The following is a 13,469-nucleotide window of genomic DNA, read 5'->3' as shown; positions in this document are numbered from 1 at the left end:
CTGCCAATCCATGAGCATGGAATATTTTTCCATCTCTTTGTGTCTTCCTCAATTTCTTTCAGAAGTGTTCTATGGTTTTTAGGGTATAGATCCTTTACCTCTTTGGTTAGGTATATTCCTAGGTATCTTATGCTTTTGGGTGCAATTGTAAATGGGATTGACTCCTTAATTTCTCTTTCTTCAGTCTCATTGTCAGTGTATAGAAATGCCACTGACTTTCTGGGCATTGATTTTGTATCCTGTGATGCTACCAAATTGCTGTATGAGTTCTAGCAATCTTGGGGTGGAGGCTTTTGGGTTTTCTATGTAGAGTATCATGTCATCGGCGAAGAGGGAGAGTTTGACTTCTTCTTTGCCAATTTGAATGCCTTTAATGTCTTTTTGTTGTCTGATTGCTGAGGCTAGGACTTCCATTACTATGTTGAAGAGCAGTGGTGAGAGTGGACATTCCTTGCTGGATAAAGTATTCTTGGTTGCATGTTTTTCTCATTTAGGACCCTGAATATATCCTGCCAGCCCTTTCTGGCCTGCCAGGTCTCTGTGGAGAGGTCTGCTGTTACCCTAATACTCCTCCCCATAAAAGTCAGGGATTTCTTGTCTCTTGCTGCTTTGCCTCCACCCTTGGTTGAGGAAAAGGTTCTGCAAGAGGTTCAAACTTGGTTTTACTCAAGGGTCAGGTTCGGCCTGACTTTCAGAAATGGGTTAAGCTGGAAAGTTTTGTTTCTGTCTCAAACAGGTCATCCCAGAAAAGATTTTTTTTTTTAATCTAATTCATCGTCTTTCCAAACCTTAGTCTTGTTTTTACAGACCACCTGACATAAGTCCCTTCACTCTGAGGTCTGGTGTCTCAAACCTGATGTGGAAGTGCGCTTCCTATTGGATCACTTCACCCTTCCTTATACTTTCATCATCCTTCCTAGCTTGTTCACCAAGTGGCTTGGAACACCACTTCATTGGTGTTCCTTAGCTTTCTTTAAATTTATACTCACAGCCAACTCAAAAAATCAAACACTTGTGAACACACACGGAAAATAGTAACTGGTCCTGTTTGGTTGCCCTTTTTTGTCTGTTTTGCTCACAAGCCATACTGGTCTGATTGTTGGGAGTATCATCTGACTCATATGTCTGGTCCATATGTCTCTTTATCTTTGGAATTTGCAAGCTTCACTATTAAATGTCGAGGTGTTGAACGGTTTTTATTGATTTTAGGGGGGGATCTATTTCCTGGATCTGAATGCCTGTTTCCCTTCCTAGATTAGGAAAGTTTTCAGCTATGATTTGTTCAAATACATATTCTGGCCCTCTGTCCCTTTCGGCCCCCTCGGGAACCCCAATTAAACGTAGATTTTTATTCCTCAGGCTGTCACTTATTTCCCTTAATCTATCCTCGTGATCTTTTGTCTCTTTTTTCCTCAGTTTCCCTCTTTGCCATCAACTTGTCTTCTATGTCACTCACTCGTTCTTCCACCTCGTTAACCCTCGTCGTTAGGACTTCTAGTTTGGATTGCATCTCATTGAATTGATTTTTAATTTCTGCCTGATTGGATCTAAATTCTGCAGTCATGAAGTCTCGTGAGTCCTTTATGCTTTTTTCTAGATCCACCAGTAGCTGTATGTATAATAGTGCTTCTGAATTGGCTTTCTGACATTGAATTGTAATCCAGATTTTGTAACTCTGTGGGAGAGAGGACTGTTTCTGATTCTTTTTTTTGAGGTGAGGTTTTCCTTCTAGTCATTTTGCTCAGTGCAGAGTGGCCAAAAACTAGTTGTATTTGGAAAAGGAGAAAAATAAAGAAGAGAAAGAAGGAAAGAAACAGAAAAACGGAAGAAAAAAAAGAAAAAAGAAGAAAAAGAAAGAAGAGAAAAAGAGAAAAAGAAAAAAAAAGGGGGGGGAAGCAAACAGAAATCAAAAAGCAAAAAAAAAAAAAAACAATACAAAACAGAAAAAAGAAACAAAAAAACAAGGGGAGTATCTTCTGATTCTGTATACTTTACATCCCTTGACTTCCCCTGGAACTGGTCCGTCCAGCTGGTCTTCTGGAGGGGGGGCCCGTTGTGCTGATTTTCAGGTGTTAGCACTTGGGGGAGCTGCTCTGCCCCCTGCCTGCTGCAGGGCTCAGTGGGGGGTGTTCACCCCGTGAGGCCACAGGAGGAACAACCGCAGTGGCGGGGCCAGCTCTGCAGCCCTGGAGTCAGCTCCCGCAGTAGCTCCAGAGCTCTGGGTCTGCAGGGCCTGGAGGCTCCGGGGCGGGGCCGCTGATCTGCTCAGCTCGGGGCAGGAGCGTCCTCGCTGTCCTGGGCCCTCCCGGCCTCTGCCTGTCCCGGGGGAGGCCGGATCCTGGGCTGTGTCCCGGCGCCCTGTGCTCCGGGGCCTGCGCTGTGGGATTCGCGCTCCCGCCCCGCAGCCCCCTCCCTGGAGCCGCTCCCGAGCCCCTCCGAGCTGCTCCGGGTCCAGCCGAGCGGGCGCTGCAGCCCTTAGGGAGCTCGGCGCACTCTCCCGGGGCGCAGGTGTCTGTTAGTGTCCCCGGGAGCCCGAGGGCATCCCCGCCCTCCTGGGTCCTGCTCCAACTCCCTGCGAGCCCCTTTCCGCCCGCCCGGGAAGGTTGGTGCAGCTCCTGCTCCTCCGGGACGGGGCTCTCCTGTCCTGGGGACACTCGCCCCGGCCTCAGCCCGGCTCCTCGCGGGGCCCCTCCCCCTCGGAGGCCTTTTGTTTCTTTATTTCTTTTTCCCCGTCTTCCTACCTTGATAGAAGCGTGAACTCTTCTCACTGTAGCATTCCAGCTGGTCTCTCTTTAAATCTCAGGCGGAATCCGTAGATTTTCAGGATGGTTTGAAGGTTATCTAGGTAATTTGGTGGGGACAGGTGACTCGGGGACCCTACTCTTCCACCATCTTGCCCCTCCCTCCGGGTAGGGGAACAACTCTTATTCACAGCTTCTCTGACAGACATTACATGGAATTGGGTAGCAAGACCACCAACTCAGATTAATCCCTGCAAGGTGGGAATTGTCTTGATCACTAAGGACCAGGACTCATGCATACTAAACAGAATTGCATATTATGCTATATAAGTATGCTTCTGATAATAGCCACTTTTTGTGGATTAACCTGTTCTAACAGGCCTAGGTACATCAAGTTATATCTGACTAAAGCAGCAGCATTTTGAGAAAATTATGGACTGTGAAAAAAAAAAGGGTAAACCCTCAACCTCAACAAATTACCAAATCTCTAGTTTCCAAGTCTGGCTCAAGTTATAGCAACACCAGGAAGCATAGTGCTGGGAAAATAGTGTGGTTGCAGAGACACAGACCTGATCTAAGCTGCGATTCCAGGTCTTCATCAATCTTGGCACCTTGGGCAAGGTGCTTAAGCCCTGCCTCTCACTTTTCTCAGTTGGAGCACATGAAGATATTATCTTTCATGTAAAGGAGCTATGAAGATTAAATGAGATAGTGAATGGAAATCATATAGATGTTTGATGATTAGTAAGTACAGTTTGGTTGGCAGTTGGTGGTCTTGTGTCGGGGTATGTTGTAGGACAGTTATTAAAAAAACTACTTCCTGCCCTCGGGGAGCCAGTAAGGGAGCAAGCATTTGGAAAGGAAGTGTGGTAGCAGAAGAAAGGGCATTAATACAACTAAGGGACATCTCTTTCAAGTCGATACAAGTTCTATTGTGTACCAGTGGCTAAAAATAAAAATTTGTTCACTTCCCTATTGAGGATTACTTCATTAGGTTCTGACATATCACTTGGAAGTAATGGATGTTTTTTTACACAATAAAACCGTCATAGAAATTATTAGGAAACTTCCAGTGAATTTGCGGGCGGAGAACTATTTATATGGGGTGATTATTTATAGAGCTATTTTAAAATTGTGTGATGTGAGAATAATCACTGTAACACAGGAGTTCATAGTTCTTGAATACCTCTGTCCCAGGTTTTGTTCCAAGTACTTTCCATGGGTCAGCTCTTCCAGGCCTACAATGATCCCATGAGGTAAGCAGGATTATTAAGTCCATTTGCCTGATCAGAGAGGTTAAATGACTGTGTCAAGGTTGCAAAGCTGGTAAGAGACAAAACTAGAATTTGAACTCAGGAAATGTGGCTCCAGATCCCATGCTCCTGACTGCTACAGTCTACAGTCTTTCAATGGAAGCAGAGCTGGGGCTAATTCGCTCAACTGTTGAAGCAAGGGCAATGCTAATTAGCTTGTGTATCTAAGCAGGTGGCAGTTTGTACTCATGTACAGCTAAATGAAAAAGTTTAGTTTTGCCTAATTGGAATTCAGGAACAGGATGTGGATAACAACCTAATTCCTGATGCAGAGGAGTGGGATAAGGGATGATCCCATCACGGATGGGCCCGATCATCCTGCCCCCCTTTAGTGCTCCAGATCTTTAAATAGCTGTACTGTGTGTATCAGAGCAAGATTCATGAATTCCATCTCTTCAACAACTTTGTTGAAACCAAAAAATTATTTGAAACAAATATGAAGTTTTAGAGATGGCAAGTTCAAATAAACTACCTGGCATCAGAGTAGAAACCAGAATTTGCTCTACCATGGGAAACAATATCCTAAATACCCAAGTGCAGAAACAATGGTGCAGAAAATATACATGCAATTGGAAGATACTTTATTAAGATAAAAGATTTTCCATTACATTTACATAGAAATCCTTACTAGTTGAAAAGAAAATAAATAATAGAAATCTAGATTCTTTAAGAAGCTTTTAATAACAGTTTTGTAAATCTATGAAGATTATGTTTGTCAATTTTAAATTATTATGATTTAGATACATTCAATCATAATACGATACCAGGAATGTCAGCCTTAAGAACATCTCTATGAGTAAAACAGTGGGAAAAAAATATGACAGTTTCATCTTTTTATGGTTTAACTGACTCTAATTTGGTAATCACAGGAATATAGAATTTCCTTCTCAATCTTGGATTTTAAATATATGGACTCAAAAATATAAACATTCCTCTTCTCTCAAATAGTGGCTGACACTGTTGGGAGCCGGCCAAACTAGTATAGTGGAGGGGGCTATGTGCATCTCCTTGCTGGAGGAGGAGGAGGTGGTGGTCTCAGTGCAGACGCAGAGTCCAGGGCCTTCTACAACAGTTAGCAATGAGCCCTTGGCGCTACCTTCCTTGCCTTCCTTGGTTTTAACCTAATCTCTAAACAGCAAAATGGCCGTGTAAATGTCACTTGGAAAGCCATATACCTAATCAAAGATTTCTCAAATTGCTAAGGTGCCCCCTCTCATTTAAAAACAAACATTGTTCAATTCTAGTATGAAAAGGGAGTAAGATTTGGACAGTTATATTTTTAAATACCCCATTGCCGCCACAGTAAAGAATCTGGACTGCCTAACTTATTCAGACAATTGCCTAGATGATTATATGTTTCCCAGTACTCTTTATACAGGAAGTCTTGATTTATAGGAAATTTTTGTCAGTGTTTAAAGCGGAGTATATTCTACCCAAACTCTCCACGTAAGACTTCTATTTTCTTAGAGCAGCCATACAACTTTAAAGTATGGCTTTAGTATCAGTCTAGCAACCCTCTTCCTCCGTCTTTTAAAAACTAAATTGCTTGCTATTGAGTTTATAAACTTAGAACTCACTGTTTGGATCATGTTAAGTAACATGTAGTCTGATTATTTTGGTATGAGTGTGTATCAAGGGCATTGCAGTAGTTTTTATCTCTGTTTCTAATATGAAATTTGACATGTCTAAAGGAAATCCAGTGGATAATGCTACCAAATATGCAGTGCACATAACAGACTTGTGGATCTATCTGTGTATGAACAAAGGTCAAATATTTACATGGAATGTTGACCCTGACTTATAAAACTATTTTAAATTATGACATACAATTTATTTTATGAATAGCTCCATTTGATAATTAAAAAAAATATGCCTTTCAAAGATTTCATAAATATATAAAATTTCACTACATTCTATTTTTCTTTAAACATGACATCTAAACTCTTTACAAATCAACAAAAATATTTTCTGTTTGAAAGTCACAGATGCAATGATTTTTGATTGGCAGGGTCTTACTGCATGCAAGAATGGCAAGACATGTTCTCTTATACAACTTAGGACATTTCTAATATCTTGAGCTATGTGATTTGTTTGAAGTTCAGTAGTAACAAAGAAAAGAAAGCCCATCTAAATATTTACAAGAGTCTTTCTTAAAATTCTTTAAAAATGGCAAGATTAAGATGGTATCTGACCAGTGTTAAGAATTATTTTGATGATGAAGAGGAGGTATGTTAACATTACATGAAAAGTTTTCTAAAATACATCTTAGCGTGATTTAAATATATGATCATTTGCACATGTGAAAAATGATGACCTTTTAACTATCAATTAACAGTAAAACATCCACTTTTAGAATAGGAATCACATTCTTTTAACTTACTGGATGGTGACTCCAGAAATCCTGTCTCAGGATTTATAAATTAAAATGTCCTTTGTAGTCATTACTTGCCCCAAGATATCATCATCTTTACAAAGACTAATACCACAAAGATAGGCTTTTAGTTACATACGTAATCATTTTTAAAAGTCTATCTTCTCTCATTAAATATCTGAGCCACTGATATGTAGTCCTACGAGGCCTTTTCAAGATATAACATGAAGGCCACTAAGGCAAATGTTTCATAATTCCTTTAAGAAAAATTTTTAAAGACACTCTGACTATATTATATATATGTAAGAAAAAGGTTGCGCTTTTAGAACAGTAAGAGGATGCCTTACTGTTGGCCTGGATGAATCTATAAAGCTGTCCTGCTTGCCTGGAGTGGCTCAAGGCTGCTAAGTTAATACCTTCAACTGTTAACGTGATGGAGAGGCTTTGTCTCAGATCACTAAAGCACTGAACTCCAGTATCAATTCTCTAGCTGTTTCTCTCTAAAAAGTCCAACCTCATCTTGGAGATATAGCTGTATATTAAGGACAACCAGAAGGTCCAAAGCTGTGCTCAAAATACAGTACTGTGCAAATTTTGATTTTGGATCTATAGTCAAATATTGTGTTTGAAATAAGGCTGGATAAAGATACAAACAAAACCAACATTCAGTTTTAAGCAGGATTACACATCTACAACAGTGATCTAGATTAAAAAACAAACAAACAAAAAACAAAAAAACCAAACCCTACCACCAGAATGGTAACTGATTTCATCATGCACTCTACAAAAAAGATGATCGTGGGAATTTCCCTTAGTTATGAATGTAACCAGCTCACTGGGACCCAGTGGGCTTCTGTCTCTAATTTGTCAAAAGTTGTTTTTAGCTCATTGAATGCCACAGTGAGGTCATCATTTACTATAATTTTGTCAAAAAGATGACCATATTGATTTTCCATTATCTGTGCAGATTTAATCATGTCCTGAAAGTCTTCTTCCTGCAAAAGGAAGTATTAAAAAAAATTTGGTTAAACAGGCAATTATATCACTTTGCATGGATGCAGACATTTCCATAACTGGTTTATCAAATGCTGTTCTGTATTTATTCTTTCAACCACAAATGAAAATGACCCTCTTGAACTGTAAGCTCTCAGAAGTCATAACTTCTAATGGTATCTCTCAGATCTGCTTGTAACTAAACTGCTCTGATAAAATCATGAATTTCACTCACTCATTACTGGGATGTTTCAATCAATATAATATGAAGATCTATTCATGGAAGCACAAAACGCCATTACAGTGCAATTACTCAAACTGTATGTACCTAAATACAGTTATTTTATTGATTTTTGGATCACAGCATATACAACCATGTCTTTCTGAAGGTAGTAGTTACTGCATGTATGACTTCAAGTACCATTTATGTCTCTCTACTGAGCCTTATTGTACTTACTGTAAAAGGCTTTGCAGCACCTTGGTCATCTCTGCCTGAAATAATCTTTGCATTTTTTCTTGTCTCCCTCAAGCGCTCTATTGATGGAGGCTTTATAAATATCACGTAGGGCTTAAATTCTAAGGTCCTTAAATGCTTCACTGTCTGCAAGGAAGAAAATAAGTTTTCTTATATTTCTTCATAATGTCATGAGTGAATTTTCCAATAAAAATAAAATTTCTTTCAAAGGAGAAAATTCCTTAAAACTATCTAATAAGGCCAGTAGCTTCTTCAATATATTGTTCAATCCGTTGTTGACAATTAAATGTCATAAATACCCCTGAAAAGATGGAGAATATAACCTTTTAAAGTGTTTTGAAATATGTCATAATATTGAACAGAAGCAGATAAAAATATCATAAAACTGATTTTGAAATCAAATGCTCAAAAGATGCTATGAGTTAAATAACTATCTGTACGTGGAGGTCATCCAACCATCCCACATAAGCCTCTTCCTGATCTCACATAGGAGTTTGTCATTCTGTCCTGTTTGTCATTCCATGGAGTGTACAAAAAGGGCGAGCTTCCTGCTTTCCATGAAGCTTGTCAACATTCTCCCATCCAAATATTTTGTATTATTGACACTGTGCTTCTGAGGACTCATCTCCAGTCAAAGGGGAATGGTAAGAGTGTGGGAGTTGAGGGAGACTCTTGACCTGTATGTCAGGGCTTCCCCAAAAATGTGAATACAAACCATAAACCTCTCTGAGAGGTTATGTAGGGGGGTAGGGGTGTGGCTGGAGGATATATACATTCAGGGGGCTAGTGAGGCTCTGTGGATGTATAGTTGGAACCCTACCGAGGGAGCTGGATATGACTAGACCCAAGGCATCGGCAGGGGGATGCTGTACCATCAGGAGTATCCTCCTCATCACTGGTGCCTAAGTTAAGGAGTCAGCTGCCCTACTGATTCTTGGGGCTCTTTTACTCCAGATTCATCCTCCTGAAGAGGAATGAAGGGCTTCTCCAAGTCATTCTGGCTCTTGGAGGTTGTGCACCCATCGGTGGAGAGAGAATCTATGGCCCCTTGGGTAATAAGGAAAATGCTATGGGTTAGGTCTCTGCTGGAGGATGTGGTTCAGTAAGAATTGAATGGCTGCGTCCACTGGTATCTTTGGTCCAAAGTGTTCATAAGAGTTCCCAGGGTGCCAGCAAAGATTTACCTGACAGTTGTGAGAAGGATCTCATTCAGTACTGTTCCTATGAAATGCCCCACGGCTCTATGTAGGGGGTTTACACTTCTATGATATGTCAAGAATCCAAATGAAAGAAAGAGGGCCAAGAACCAAAATGTCCATTGTAAAAACTACAGACACTTATAATAATACTTCACATTTAAGAATACATTATACATGTAGCAACATATTTTTTCAATAAGAACTATGCAAAAGAAATATCTAAGAGTCCTTGTACTTGGCAAACACAGAATATAAACCAGAGTGGCAAACAGATCTTGTGGCTTCCTCTCCTCCTCTTTTCTAATATTATGGACCTTTTTTCTCTTTCTCCAGAGACTTCTCAAATTACATTTAAATGCGTCTGTCATTAGGAAAGCCACATATATACCAAAAGTGAGTAGCCTTCAGATTTACCGCATATTTGAAAGGTTCACATGAAGTGTGGTAGCTCACATGGGCCAGGAGGGTATTGAATAGTTCATTGTTCACTTACGTGAGGCTGAACGTCCAACAAACAAACTTTGTTTTTAGCCAGGACAGACCTAACGGAGTCTATGCTTGTGCCGTAGTAGTTGTTTTTATATTCACCGTATTCAATAAACCTGTAGGAAATCAGATCTGCATCAGAGCCATTTGCGAATTAATTATAGATATAAATGGAAAGACATAGCTCATATATATAAAAGATTTTTGCTGGACACGTAATTTTTTTTACTGTGTTCAATAAAATAAGTAGGGCCAAGTACTCCAGAATGTCAATTTTAAAAAATCTTTTATTTTACATTTTCAAATCAGTAACACTTGCTTGTATTACACTTAAGCAGAAAAAAAGTACTTCAGTCCAGCAGTACTGTTTTCCATCACTTCTGTTTCAGAACTAATGCAACGCAATAAAACAGTGACTAAGCCAAACAATAGAAACTACTGAAATTTCACTGCATGCTACAGAATAACCACGCTCAGCTTTAGAACTACAGGAGGAACTGGCTGGTGGCTAATGGAAGCAGGGCAGCCGGTTACGTGCTATAAAAACACAATTGCTGTGCCGAACGTGGAAAAAAGCATTTTGATGTTTCAATAAAATCCCCAAATCCTGCATTAAAACACACATTGCTCCCTGACACCCTGAAATATTCATGCTTAAGCAAACGGAAGACCTATGAGGTGGAGAATTAGAGCCGGCCAGAGGATATGGTACAAACAAGGTGATTAATGTTATTTTAAATTTTTGAAGAGCCAGTGAGGGAGAAAGGGGTGTGTGGAAGAGACTGTGGAACTAGGGATCTATTACATAGTTGTTAGTTTTTAAAATAAAATTCTATTCAAATTCTATGTTAAGATTCAATTAGTGGGGTGGAAAGAGGTCACAATAATATGCCTGCAACATTCCCTCATTCTTCAAAATAATTCCTACACATTTATTTAACTTACCAGAAACATAGCAGCTCTAGGTTATTAAAAAAATTACAGGGGAAGACTGGTAACACCTACTAACTGAATTATCACCTTTTTATCAGTTACAAATATTAAAAAACTTAAAATCTATTTCAAATGGGAGGGAACCCTGGGTTCCCTAAAACTGGATAGAGAGGCACAGGCTTAAAAACAATAGTCACATAAAAACCTTCCACATACTTGTTATTTTGTACATCTGTCTCGAACAAGTGTTTGGAAATGAAAATATATTCCACACCATCGCTTTCCTGGCTTCTTTTTGCTCTGGTCGTGTCTGCGATTTAATTAAAAAGAGTTTACAAAAGTCTACATTAGCTACCCTAAAGAAGATACTAAAAAAGAAATCATCATGTATTAAAGTATTTTTCATAAACCAAATGTAAACACTTATTAAAAAGCAAATTAGCTAATAAAATAAAAATTCAATAATTCAGATTTCTTACCAATATGAATACAATATTGATTTGAATGTGGATTCAAAATTAAATTGCATTGTCTGTGCTATTTTTTATTTCGAAGGTGCTTTAATATGTTAATTAAATAAAAATGGTATTTTAGCCCTTGAGAAAAAAACTCTTTTCTTTGCAGATGAATGATTATCATATTTACTGATCATTATTCATTGAAGCAAGTCTAATGCCTACTAGGTTGTAAGGTAAACCCTGAAATTATTTTACTGTCTTCCACACACAGCACATAGTGAGTATGCCATCAATGTTTTACTAACTGAATAAAGTCAAAGACCTCGACGTGCTATTCATTCCTCCTTTGGAAAATTATAAACACCTTCTTAGAATACTACTAAACTTCCAAACGTTCAGTAATGTTGCCCATTTGCTACTAAATTATAATGGAGCAGAAAATACAGGATTGACTATAAAAACATAACTAAACCTAAGGAGTTGCATTGCTGATATTGCAAGTGAAAAACTGACCATAGCACATTCTTCCTGTGAATTACAGTTAAAAACTCTGTGCCCAGACAACTATTTCAGCACTTTGAAAATAAAGGAGGTAGACTGTGGAGAGGAATCAACCTGCATGGGGTAGAGTTTTACCTTTTATTTTTTTCTTAGCTTTGCCCAGAGGGCGGGAACATTTACAGAGTGTCATGGTGTTATGTGTGACTTAATTCCAGTAGGAGCCTTTTTGGGTGAAAAGAACCAAGAAAAAAGAAAAAAGCCCTTACAAATTGAAGAGTGTGGAGGTAATCCAGAAAGACTGGCAAAGATATTCTAATGCTGTGTAGGAACCAATATCATTTGAAGGATAACCCCTGGGCTATAAACATGGAGCTAAGACCAGGCTAACACTGCCAATGTTTTCAGACGTGAACTGTGATTAGAATATATAGGTTTCAGCCACCCTGTGAATAACAGCAGCACAGAACACTCCTAAACCAATGTAGAAAAGGCTTAGGAAATTGAGCTGAGATTTGAACTATGCACCCAAGTATCAGACTCACCTTTGAACTACATGTGACAGGGGAGACCCAAACCAGCATAGCAAAAACTTAGGGATTTGAACTGAGATTTAAACCACAACTCACAGGGACACCTAGGTGGCTCAGTGGTTGAGTGTCTGTCTTCAAGATCAGGGTGTGATCCAGGGGCCTCGGGATCGAGTCCTACATAGGGCTCCCCACAGGGAGCCTGCTTCTCCCTCTGCCTATGTCTCTGCCTCTGTTTGTCTTTCATGAATAAATAAAATCTAAAAAACACAAACCCACAACTCACAGAAAATGAGACAGAACTTAGAGTGAAAACATAAAATGGTGATAACTTGCTAAAAGGAAAACATTCTTCCAGAATGTTGACTCCCCTCCACAATCTTCCTGCTTTACTCATTTTCAAAGTGCTCAGATAGCTAACCTGCACCCAGAGTTTTTAGTTGTAATCAGCAGTAAGGACGGGCTATAGCCAGTTTTTCACTTGCTATATTGGCATTGCAACTCTGCAGGGTTTTTGTTTGTTAAGCAGGACCTAGAGTTGATACAATACTGGTGTATCCAGAATGCAATTTAAAATTATTTAATATAAAAGAACCAAGAAATTATGACCAATTCTTAAGGGGAAAATGGAAGATGGCAACTTAGAATGACCCAGAGGTTAGAACTACCAGACAAAGGATTTAAGGCAACTACTTATAACTGTGTTTTATAAGGTAAAGAAAAACATGCCTGAAATGAATGAAAATATGAATTCTCCGAGAAATGGAAACTATAAAGAAGAACCAAATGGAAAGTTTAGAACAGAAATATACAATACTTAATAAAAAACAAGTTGCTAGTTAGGCTCAGTAGCAGAATGGAGAGGACAGAGAAAAGAGCCAATGAACTTGAAGGCAGATCAATAGAAATTATAAAACCTGAGCACAAAAAAGATTGAAAAGGTATAAATGAAGCCCTAGGGACCTGTGTAATATACGTGTAATTTGGACGCCAGAGATGAAAAAGATATTGAAGCGCAAAAAAAAAAAAAAAAGTATCTGAAGAAAGAATGGCCCCAAACTGCTAAAATTTGGTGAAAGGCATACATTTTACAAATTTCAGAAGCCCAACAAATCTCAAATAGGATAAATTCATAGAAAAATCATGCCTAGACACTCAAAACTGAAGTATTAAGAACCAAAGATAAAGAAAAAAATCTTGAAAGCATCTAGTAACAACCAATACAGTACACATGACGAGTAATGATTTCAGTGACTACAGATTTATTATAAATCCTAAAAACAAGAATTCAATGAAATAATATCTGAAGTGCTGAAAGAAAAGAACTTCACCCAAAATACTCTTCAGGAGAAAAAGGCAAAACAAACACCTTCTCAGAAGAAGAGAGACTAAAAGAACTCATCAACAGATCTGTTCTAAAATAATATTCAAGGAAGTTTTTAGGCTAAAAGGAAATGTTAAGGATATCTGTA

The 13,469-nt window shown here is 38.9% G+C and overlaps 1 protein-coding gene across 2 annotated transcripts in view; it reads right to left on the bottom strand.

Moving 5' to 3' along the window:
* Nucleotides 1–4,716: 4,716 nt before the first annotated feature.
* The window catches only part of MPP7 (MAGUK p55 scaffold protein 7), a 293,058-nt gene continuing 284,305 nt past the window's right edge, over nucleotides 4,717–13,469 (bottom strand). For both annotated transcript variants that reach the window (XM_055334544.1, XM_055334545.1), the window contains exons 14-17: nucleotides 10,728–10,821; nucleotides 9,586–9,694; nucleotides 7,876–8,019; nucleotides 4,717–7,420 (exon numbers count right to left, since the gene is read on the bottom strand). In XM_055334544.1, coding sequence (XP_055190519.1) covers nucleotides 7,241–7,420; nucleotides 7,876–8,019; nucleotides 9,586–9,694; nucleotides 10,728–10,821 — 527 coding nt within the window. In that variant the 3' untranslated portion in view covers nucleotides 4,717–7,240. The remainder of the gene's footprint in view (nucleotides 7,421–7,875; nucleotides 8,020–9,585; nucleotides 9,695–10,727; nucleotides 10,822–13,469) is intronic.

The sequence above is a fragment of the Nyctereutes procyonoides genome, unplaced genomic scaffold, assembly GCF_905146905.1.
Source record: "Nyctereutes procyonoides isolate TBG_1078 unplaced genomic scaffold, NYPRO_anot_genome, whole genome shotgun sequence".
In the NCBI taxonomy this organism is placed as follows: domain Eukaryota; kingdom Metazoa; phylum Chordata; class Mammalia; order Carnivora; family Canidae; genus Nyctereutes; species Nyctereutes procyonoides.
Note: the sequence above shows the minus strand (reverse complement) of the source record. Positions and strands in the feature narration are given on the sequence as shown.